The following is an 11428-nucleotide window of genomic DNA, read 5'->3' on the forward strand; positions in this document are numbered from 1 at the left end:
TTTTTGTCAGACATTAAAAAAAAATGTTGCTCAAATTTTCAATATTTGAAATTGGGATATAGAACTTTTCGTTCTCGACGAGATCACTCTTCAAATCTCAGTAAAAGTTAGTTAGATTTTTTTTTTATAGTTTAGAACACACTTTGAAAATAATAATAAAACGTGTTTTATATCATTATTTTTTAAATAGTTTAAAAATTTATTTTTAAAAATTCATTTTTTAACAGAAATTTTTTTTGAAAACAGTTAAATGGTATTTTAATTCTAATTTTTAATTTTCTACGTTCTTGCTTACTTTTTGCCTCAAAAATGTTCTTGCTCACGTAATTTCATTTTTCCCTTTTGCACTATGCTTCTCCCACTTAGCTTACGAGGGGGATAGGTCGTCAAGAAATTTTTATAAACTTTTTGGTACATATTTAACGTTTTTTGGGTACATTTACTCTTTCATAATGTTAGAATTTTTGTTAAGAAATCATTAATAATAAAATTTATTGATGATCACAGGCTTCACAGCAGGGTTATATGAATAATATATTTAATAAAATCTTCTATTTTTAATTTTTAGCCGGTGCTTTGAGAATATTGGTTATTATTTGCCTAAAAATATTTGTTATTACTTTAATGAAAGAGTAAACTTTATGAAAAAAGGTGAACGAATTTGTGGAGGAAAGAGTCTTAATTAATGCATTAAATTGAATTGTTATTTTTATCATCTTACAATATATATTTTTTAAGGGATGTTATTGCAATATAATTTATGCAAGGAAGATACTGATAATTAAGTAAATAACATGGTATAATTTTTAATAAAATAGCTCTGTAACAACTTTCTCTAATGATTGGTACAATGAATTCTCTGTTTTCATTATGTAAGGTTTTGTTAAATGGCATTTTTCTTTATCAAAATGTTGTCCCTTCCCATATCGTCCGGCCTCTCTGGTTTCCTTATAACTCGTTTAGTTCACAAAAACAAATAGATATAGTTTTTATGGAAGTATTTGTCTATTATTGGCCATGCAAAACCCAAAAGCAGTGTCACTATCGACTCATTTCATGGGTGGCTGTGGTGTAAAATATGATGACACCATGTATTTTACAGTCTACATGTACATATATGTCAAACGAATGACACGACGAAAACAAATAATAAAAAGATTGAATTGTTTAAATTTCAATGAAAATTTTGTCTGTCTAATATTTTGGTGTTTTCTTTTCTTTGAGAATTTTGATTTCTCTAACTTTGTTGAAGTCGACTAAATTCGTCGTTCAAAATTTTGTCACATATATAATATCGTCTTTTGCAAATACTAGTTGACATTGTATAGATGAAATCTTTTATTTAACGTGATTTTTTTACTCCATTTTTATTTAAGATGATTGATACACTCGAAAGTGGATTAAATCTATTTTTAGATTTATTATCTTTTTAGTACTTAAATTTTTTATGATTTTTGTTTTTAGTCCTTTAATTGTTTTCGTTCTAATTTTTAGTTTTTTTTAACTTTTTTTATGTCCTTACTTTTAGTTTCCTAAATGAATTAAAAGTAATAATGAGAAAAAAATAAAAGACTAAAAATAAGAATAAAAAAATTATGAACTAAAACAAAAATAAAAAGTCTAGATACTAAAAACATAAATTCTAAAAAATTTATGACTAAAAAATAGTTTATTCTCTTTTTTTTTCATGTGTCTCGTGCTCTCGTCATTAACTTTTGTTTTGTATAGTATGTTCCATTCAATCTCAAATGGATCTTTAAAATGTCAATAAAAGATAAGATGGGTATAACCAAAAACAAGTTTTACTAGGCTCTACTATGGGTGTTAAATGTTCTAACCATCGCCCAATTTTGGTAACAAAGTTGGTCCCATACTTCGATAATATTTTGTCATAATTGTGTTTTGTCTTTTTCAATTGTTAGAAAACATTATTAATCGGTCAAATAACCTATTTGGCTTTTTATTTTATTTTTGTTATTTAATTTAGTATTTTATATTTTAAAAATTTTAATTTAATCTTTTAATCCATTTAAGATTAATGTTATTAATTATTTAAGAATGATTTTTTTTTGTTAAAAATAAAGTGAAGGAAAATAAAAAAATTAAACAAAAAAGTTAATTATATAAATGATTAACGATGCCAATTTTAAATAAATTGATTGATCAAACTAAAATAACAAAAATAAGATAAATGATAAAACTAAATAAAAAATAAGATAAATGATCAAATATTTTTTAAAAAAAGATAAAGAACTAAACATAAATAAAAAATAAGATAAATAATCAAATCAAACCTTTTAAAAAATAAAAAATCAAACTAAGTCAGAAAAATAAGATAATAAATTAAATAGGACATTTAATCTTATTAATTTGATGAAATGTGTTAAAGGTTTATTGGGAATATCATTAATACAATGAGACATATTAAAGGTTAATTGGCAATATTATCGAGATATTTAATTAGCAAGAATTTAAGCTTGATATATGATTGATTAGTCCTTAAATTATAATGTGATGACGTTTGTGAGCTCAATGTTCATTAAAATTATGAACTTGTGTTAAGCAGTTGACTTAAAATTCAATAGAAGTAGAATTTAACGAGATGTAGCTCACTTACTTTAATAATGTGCGTGACTTGTAACTTTTTTGACATCAAAGTTTGACTCCAAAAATAATCAATAGACTTCAAAACCTTTCTTGATCTATCTCCATAGTATAGAAACTCTTGATAAAAAGGCTTAATTTGTGATTCAGATATACAAGTAGAACTCCTAAAAGTTGAGCTCCAAAAAAATTGAGTCTATTTGGTCGGGATGGATAAGCTAAAACGGACTTATAAAATATAGACAAAAAAGAACCTATTTAGCTCAATTTTGTTAATTAATTTTAGATTATGCAAAATTAATTGTCTTCTTTTCTTCATTTTTAGTTACTGGGAAAATTTTGTGGTTGATAGTAATCCTATCAAATTCGGAAATGATTGCGTCCGTAATAAACACTTGTGGCCTAGAAAAAAAAAATTGAGATCACGCAATACACAACCTTGTTGGACCCAAAAGACACTGTCACGCACGTTATTAGAGACAGGGCAACAAAAGACATGGGTTTCTCGCGTTTCCTTTCCTGACCTGGTGGAAAGTCGCAAAAATGGTCCTATTAATAAATTTATTTTTATAAGATTTTATTTTGTCTGTTTTATGTATTAATTATTTTTTGATTAAAATATTTTAAATTATCTTTTTCTCTTTCGTATAAAAATTGAAGAAGATGAATAATTTTTTTAAAGAATAAAATTGAAAAAATATCATAAATTTAATATTAACTTAATTAACTAATTTTTTATAATCTTAAATTTACTAAGTTAATATCATAAATTTTTTTATAATTAAGAATGGAAGAAGTATCGATGAAGCACGGGATTTTTGTGATAATAGGATATCCTTTGGTTTCCACGACATCCTCAAACACCCGAAATTTGACATTCTCATGGTCATGGATAGTGAAGTGTTAGTAAATTCCCAAGTTCCAAGACCCTACCTCGCTTTCTGCTTCTGAATATCAAAAGTGCACACAACATAATCCACACCCTTTTCACCTAAACCCTCTAATTACCCTGTTGCTGCATCCAAACCATGTCTACCATCATCCTCAGAGTAGCAGGGACGTATGATGCACTGCTTAAGCCAAGCTTTCGTACCCCCACTTGGACGAAGCTTCATAATTCCCATCTGGGTATGCTGTATGCTTATTTGGAACATGGTTTCTCTTGTTTCTTTCCTTTCTTTGTTTATAAGTTTCGTATTCCTTTTTGTCTTTATAGAAGTGAAAGGCCACTCTTATCTGCCTGAGAGTGGAGGAAGCTGTGCAATTCGAAGCATGTTGCGGGGTCCAGTTGCTGTTTTAGAACTTCCCTTAAGCCTTCAAGCGTCCAGAAGAAGGTAAATATTTTGAAACCAACCTCTGATTCAAAAGTTAGTATATGCTTATTAAAGAATGCTGTACAAGCTATAGGACTAGTGCCAAATGCTGTTGACTGTAGTGAGAGTCATTGAGATGGAGGTGTCATGGTATGACTATGTCATCAAAAGGAATGTCTAATTTTTTGGTAGTTGACTTCTCAGGAGGGATTTGAGGGAATGGAATCAATAATGCCACTTCTACATTACTTGCGGGCTATGATGGAATTGAAATTCTTTCCAGAGAAGACACATATGTAGGCCCCGTGTTTTAGAATTAAGAATCTGTTTGGCTTATCTCAAAATAATTTGCAAAAGTGTGAAACTTTACAGCTATTATCTGAGAGAAGTTAGGGGAGCTTCTGTTTGCCATTATTGTGTGGAATTGTGGATGAAGTTTTTCAATCATTAGTTTAGGAAAGGTGGCAAATATTCTGTTAAGCTATTGTATGGATGCCCAATCTGTTTTGCACATGCATGGAATTATTGATTGGATTTATTTGCAAGTAAAGATTTGTGCCTTGGGCGAAAAGTTCTCAATTCTTCTATTTTAAAGTAGAAATGGGGGAGGGGAAAAAAAGAGGAAAACTGGAAAAGGCTAAACATCACAGTTAGTGGTGACTGTACACAATTGTGAAATAAAAATTTGTAGCAATGCTCTGCTTTTCAGCTGACGATGATATCCAAGAAATTAAAGTCATGCTTGATTTCTTATAATGAAAATGAAGGTATATTAGATTCCTTATGGTAAAAATCAAATGAGTCACACCAATTGTTTGAGAGTCTTAATTCCTGCGTTACAGACTATAAACTGAGGGTTTTCAATTTACTATGCTTTATTTTGGGCAAGATGGCCAATGCTTTTCCCATTGACTCTCCATTGGATTTTCAAGTTATTTACCTTGCGTGACAGCACTAAGTTACTAGACCTCAGAACAAATTATTTTATAGAGGAATGTATAAGAGCTTAATGTGAAAAAAGCCTGGTAAATCTTGATATCCTGATTTCTATGAAATATTTGTAGTGAGTGATGAAGCTACAATTTCTATGAAGAAGAAATAGTATATGCTTGTATTGAAAAAAACAAAACACTCAAGCCCTCTTTCACATTTCCAAAGGTTGCTTTTATTGATGAGTGTTGCAATGACAATTTGCAAGTGATTAATAACATATAAGCAGCATCTGGTGTTGGTAAATCTTTTTTATCTATTTTCTGGTGCTTGAACATTGACTTTCACATTCTTGATTTAAAGAGCTAATGACTTGTTTGTTGCTATGTTTAGGAACTCTCAAATATTTTGCAATGCTACAACAGACATCTCTGGAGATATTCCTGAAAGTGCTGGTGAGCTGAGCCAGTATGAGAAAGTGATTGAAACGTTAACAACTCTGTTTCCTGTGTGGGTGAGTCCATTTCTTCTTCAATATAGTATGTCAAATTTTTCTAATTTCTTGGTCTGTAGTCTGAGAGTTTGCTAACTTACATGAGCAGGTCGTCTTGGGGGCCATTGTCGGCATTTACAAACCAACTGCTGTAATTACTCTGATTTTTTCAGCTACGTACATGGTTGATTGGAAATATGTTGATTAACTGCTGTCAAGTTATGGCTATATTCCAGGTAACGTGGTTGGCGACAGATCTTTTTAGTCTTGGCTTGGGTTTCCTCATGCTCTCTATGGGCTTGACATTGACATTTGAGGATTTCAGACGCTGTCTGCAAAATCCGTGGACTGTAAGGGACAATAACTGATATTTAAAGAAAAAAATATTTATTTGTTTCTCCTTTTAAAATATATTTTTTTTTTTTTGCAGGTGGGTATAGGGTTTCTTGCACAATATTTAATTAAACCCATGCTAGGCTTTGCCATTGCAATGGTACTTTTGTTATTACCTGAGCACTTCCATGCTTCACTATCTCTTTGCTTCATTTAGATCAATTCTTGAAATGTGTTATGTCCTCTTAATTTTTATATTGCCTCCTAAGATTGTTGTCAAGACTCAAACATTCCACATTTTATATTATCTTTTGATTAGTACTTGTTTAATTAGAGAATTAAAGATATCTTTCTGTTAAAATGAAAATGATTATATTGGCCACTTGTTGGTTGTTTGACCCTTAATTCTGTTGTCTCCAACAGCAAGCTGAAACAAAGGCTATGCTATATTTCCAAGTTATTCTATATCTTCGACAAGGTTAATCCTACCAATTCTAGTGCAGTGGCAGAGTTCTTTCATGACATGATTAAATTTCCAAACCTAAGAAAAAAAATTGAATTTTTAGATAAACATACAGATTCCTTGGAGCTTAACGTAAACTAAGCATGTTACTTCTTGATGTCATTTGTTTTTTTGGTATGACTCCCAGATTTAATTTCTTTGAAGGAGAATGACATAAAACCTAGCTAAGTGTGGAGGATAATTTTGGGCTGTATAATCATATAATTAAGAGTTTTATTTATGTGATTATCAGGGTTTCTTTTCAATTTATTATCCTTATTAAGTTATAAGATCAATGAAAATCATGGTGAAGACATTTGTAGTTTCCATTGTCAAAATATCAAGAGACCAGAAAACATTTTATAGTATGATAAGAGCTTTTGTTTTTGGAAAAACATCTCTGCCTTCTACGGCCTTTCTTTCTTAAATAGACAGCAAAATATATGCTCTTCAAGGAGATGAGAGATTACAAGAGGCATACAACGAAGGGAGGGATTCTAGGAGATTTCCTATTATCGGAGATATACAGGGAAAAGAGAGATTATCGGAGATTTCCTAACAGCTATAAACCTATTAAAACAGTTAATAAATTACAGCTATAAACCTATTAAAAAAGGTAATAAATTACATTAATATACATTAACATCCATGGATATGGGTGTAGGACTTAGTATAGCTATTTAGGCCAAGTTTGAAATCTGAAATGGCTTGTTTTGATAACTGGTTGAAGAGACTGTAGTTCAGTGCTATTGTTGTTCTGTGTGTCGCTTATATTTACTAATCTTGGCTATCTGTGTAGAGAATTTGTGCTTTTGTAGTTAGATCCTAAAGTTTGTAAGATTGATAATTTATCTTATACTAGCTGGTGTATTTTGCACCATAAGAATGTATATCATGCATAATCCTCTAACATCAATCTCTGATTCCCAGACTCTAAAACTTTCAGCTCCTCTTGCAACTGGTCTTATTTTGGTTGCATGTTGTCCTGGATGTCAGGCATCAAATGTTGCAACATTCATAGCCAAGGGAAATGTTGCACTCTCTGTTCTTATGACAACGTATGTTTAACATGCATTCCCTTGTTTGTTTGTCTTTGTATTTTATGTTCTACTCAAAGTTTTATATTTTTTCTCATAGATACTGTTGCTTTTAAAAATATTGGTGATTTCTGTAATCTATATTCATGCTTACTACTTACACTTGTAAAAGGCATTGTTTAGGCTCGTGTCTTTCTTCCAATCTGTAATTTGTCATTTTTGAGTTGAAAAATCAGTTTTATATTTGGTTAAAGATTGATATCATAAATAATCTAGAATTGATGAATGCATTAAAGTCAATAATACTAATTTCTTATTTGTCATTGCCGGTAAACTAAAAACTGAGTTTCTAGTCCTTGTAGAAATTACTTTCAAAATGTGTACTTCTTATCACTTGAAAGGAGAAATAGAAGATTTTGGATTAATATGTTGCTCTAATCGGAGCTCGTGATTTTGTTCAATTTTGGCATTTCAAGGTTAGAAACTTAGAATACAATTTGAAACATGAAGAACCTGTGCACAGTCATCTATGAATGCAGAACAATTCAATGTAAAAATAATTGTGTCATGTTATCCCTAGAAGAAATTATTTTGGCTTTTATCATTTTGTGTATTTTTTAGCAGCAGCGAAGTTATCTGGTGTATATTGATGTTGTTGATTAAGAGAACTGCCATTTTCAGAAATTAGGTTTCTGAAAAATTTAATGTTATTCATTCAACAGGTGTTCAACTATTGGAGCTATTATAATGACCCCACTCCTTACAAATCTTCTTGCCGGTCAACTCGTTCCAGTTGATGCTGTTGTAAGTTGTTGCTTGCCTATTTTTTTGGCTTGAAAGGAATGTCAAAGAAGTCTTCATTTAAATTTTATAAACCAGCTTCCTGTTCGCAAGCTTTTAGGAAAATAAAGGATAGTTGACACTTGACAGTACTAATCATACTTTCTCCTAAGTCCTAATCAAGTGAATTTAGATACTGGATTTTGAATAGGATACCTTGTCTTTCTCAGTATTTTTCTGTTTCTTCTGGGATTTTCACATCATTTCTGTCGAACAAATCCTCTTGTATTTATTATTTTCACTTGTGGAGTGAAGCTGTTATCCTTTCTCTTTTGCAGGGCCTGGCACTTAGTACCTTTCAGGTTGTTTTAGTCCCAACGATTGTGGGAGGTAAGAGATGAATCTTTCAAATTATATGTGAGTTGGTTAGTTTATAACATGTCTTTATTTGGTTTATGATTTCACTCATAAAGATTAGGATGATCTTTAATATCTTTGCTTTATCTGGCAGTTTTGGCAAATGAGCTTTTCCCCAAGTTCACTTCAAAGATAATCACGATTACTCCTTTGATAGGAGTCATTTTGACCACTCTACTTTGTGCAAGTCCAGTAAGTTGACTAAGTTCAAGAAGACGAAGTTCACCAACAGTGTTCTCTGATAGCTAGCTGTTTACTTCATTGTAAATTATCATTGGTTGTTCTAGCTTTGCATGGAAATTTAACGTGTATTAACTTTTCAGATTGGGCTAGCTTCAGATGCATTAAAAGCTCAAGGAGCACAACTAGTATTACCAGTTGTTTTCCTACATGCTGCTTCATTTGCTCTTGGTTATTGGGTTTCAAGAATATCATTTGGTGAATCCACGTCACGCACTATATCTATAGAGTGTGGGATGCAGGTAAACCTGTTCATCATACCTCAATGTCTCATTGTTCTCTTAAATTGTTTTCCTAGGTTGAGTACATTTCTCACATCTGAAAAAATTGTGAATCATTCCACTTTTCCCTATTCATGTTGCTTTTGTTGATTATGTATCAATTCATCTGGAATTGGCAACTTAGCATACAGAAATGCATCCATTCATAGCATATATAAATGAGTTGGGAAATGATTTTGTTCTTGATACAATCTGATTATGTAGAAGGTATTTGAGCTCTCATACCAAGAGAAGCCTGAAATCCACCACTAGCTGGACCGTTCAATTGAGGATAGGCGTGCCTCGTATCTTTAGGCCAAAAATAATGGTTTCTAAAGGTCACACTCAATAAATAGACGTGACCCCTTTGGTCATGTCAGGTCACGCCTAGAGCTTATTGATGTTTCTTGAGTTCTTAACCAACTTTTGGACTCCTGAGTGAGTATGTTCTCAGATGTGAACACTAGTGTTTTTTTGTGTTTGTCTATATCAAATTGCAGAAAATGGACATTAAATCACACATGTGGACTATCCAGATCTTGAGTAGTATAGTGCTTTAGGAGAGAACAAAAAATGATCACATCTATATATTAATAATGTGAGATGACATTGAATTGTGTTTCTGGTGAAGGGTTGAGCAGTGTCAGTGATAGACATTTGTATTCTCAATGCATGTTTAAACTTGTACTATGCTTCATAGATCTCTCTTATCAAAACCAAGTAACTCCTCCAAGTAATGTTTTATGCTTGATCATTTTGTCTAACTTTCTATATTTACCTTTTTATCTGCAGAGTTCTGCATTTGGATTTTTGCTTGCTCAGAAGCACTTTACAAACCCTCTTGTAGCTGTTCCTTCTGCTGTTAGCGTTGTCTGCATGGCGGTAAGATAGGATATTTATCATGCTCTTAAGACTTTTTTTTTGTTTCTTGTAGAAAGATTTGGAAATCTCCATCAATGAATATTTTTCACTGTTTTCATGCAGCTTGGTGGGAGTGCTCTTGCCGTGTTTTGGATGAACAGACCAATTCCCCTTGATGACAAAGATGATTTCAAGGAATGAAAATCATTGTCTAACTTCCCTGCATTGCGAGCCTTAATTAATAATGTTATTTCCCCCTCATTTTTTTGTAGGACAATTGTTTTTATTAGTTGTTTAAGAAAAAAAATGATTTCTGAATTCACGTAGTCATCAACATCTTAGAACTTAGAACATTAAGAATTTAGGATGAGTTTACTACAATTTTTTTTGTAGGACATTTGTTTTTTATTAGTTGTTTGAGAAAAAAAAAATTGATTTCTGAATTCACGTAGTCACTCAACATGTTAGAACATTAAGAATTTAGGATGAGTTTACAACAATTTAAAACAGGGAGTGTCACAACAAGTATGCCCCTTAGTTTGTACTTTGTAATATTCCTTGGGGTTAATGTTTCTTTTTCCCAGTTGTGTTTAGAATCTGAAAAAAAAAGGATTGAATTTTAGGTGATGGCAAGCAAATATTCACCTATGTCCAGTATGAATTGTTATTATGGTTGTTTGTCAGTCATTGACTCTTCAAATTTTCTCCTCAACGGGCTCCTCAAAAGTGAAGAATTTGCTTCACACTCTCTGGCTAGATAGAATCTGCTCTCTTCGCCTTTTCTCCTTGGTTTCCTTTCTATTAGCCTTTGTGGATTTCTTGATCTCTGAATCAAAAATATGTCCCCTGATCCTTTACTTCGTGTAAATTAAAAGCATAGAAACTATTTCCAAAATAAAATAAAATCAAAGAAACTGTGAAAAGCAAAAGTATGGAGCAAAAAGGCAGAATTAATATATATAAAAAAAGATAAGAATCAATCAAATGGATTGTTACTATAAAAAAAATTCTGATAATAATTGTAAGAAAAATACTAGCAACAGCTCTCTTTCTAACACTCTGCAGGGTTAGTAGAAATTTATTAAAAATTATAAATTTTAGTTGATGTCGTTACTTATTTAATAATTTTTCCTCCTGTGAAATTTATTAAAATTGATTATTTTTAATAGATTTTAGTCAATGATTAGGTATGTTTGGTTGAAGGAAAGAGAAGAAATTGAGTAAGTTTAAGGTTACATTTCTTGTACTTTATTTTAATTAAAAAATTATTTTTTATTTTTATTCTCTAAGTCAAATATAATAATAGTAAGCACTGAGAGTGTTAGAGAAAATTGGCGCTATCTCATGGCGTGTGTGTGAGTGTTGTTGAGCGTCTGTTGAATAGGAAAGGGAGAACGCTGTGGAGTGTGTTAGAGAATTTCCACGTGAATAGTGGTTGTGCAGTGCTCGCTAGAATAGTAGAATGCTAGAACAACAAACATTAAAAAAAATCCAAACAAAAACTCTAAATTTAAGAATCACTAAACCCCATAAAAAAAATGAAGAGAGCCAAATGCACCTATTGCATTTGTTTTAATATTTTGATATAGGTCTTTTTGTTCTCATTGTATCATTTTAGGTTTAATATAATTTACATTTGAAAAAAATAAAGAGAGGCG

General features: G+C 31.1%; 1 protein-coding gene across 1 annotated transcript; it reads left to right on the plus strand.

Moving 5' to 3' along the window:
* Positions 1-3414: 3414 nt before the first annotated feature.
* LOC114411721 (sodium/pyruvate cotransporter BASS2, chloroplastic-like) lies at positions 3415-10457 on the plus strand. The gene is made up of 13 exons (XM_028375388.1): positions 3415-3732; positions 3821-3938; positions 5241-5361; positions 5450-5491; positions 5577-5690; positions 5771-5833; positions 7106-7233; positions 7935-8016; positions 8331-8382; positions 8504-8601; positions 8733-8891; positions 9702-9791; positions 9894-10457. Exons 1-13 carry the CDS (start codon positions 3633-3635, stop codon positions 9969-9971), a joined length of 1245 nt encoding a protein of 414 aa, XP_028231189.1. The 5' UTR covers positions 3415-3632; the 3' UTR covers positions 9972-10457.
* Positions 10458-11428: the final 971 nt, after the last annotated feature.

Source organism: Glycine soja, chromosome 5 (assembly GCF_004193775.1).
Source record: "Glycine soja cultivar W05 chromosome 5, ASM419377v2, whole genome shotgun sequence".
NCBI classification, from domain to species: Eukaryota; Viridiplantae; Streptophyta; class Magnoliopsida; order Fabales; family Fabaceae; genus Glycine; species Glycine soja.

Excerpts from the sequence above, each read along its gene's own strand:
- LOC114411721 (XM_028375388.1), top strand. The coding sequence starts at position 3,633 with ATGTCTACCATCATCCTCAGAGTAGCAGGGACGTATGATGCACTGCTT. Across the intron at positions 8,892-9,701 it reads CTATAGAGTGTGGGATGCAG|AGTTCTGCATTTGGATTTTT; the intron begins GTAAACCTGTTC and ends TTTTATCTGCAG. Across the intron at positions 9,792-9,893 it reads TTAGCGTTGTCTGCATGGCG|CTTGGTGGGAGTGCTCTTGC; the intron begins GTAAGATAGGAT and ends GTTTTCATGCAG.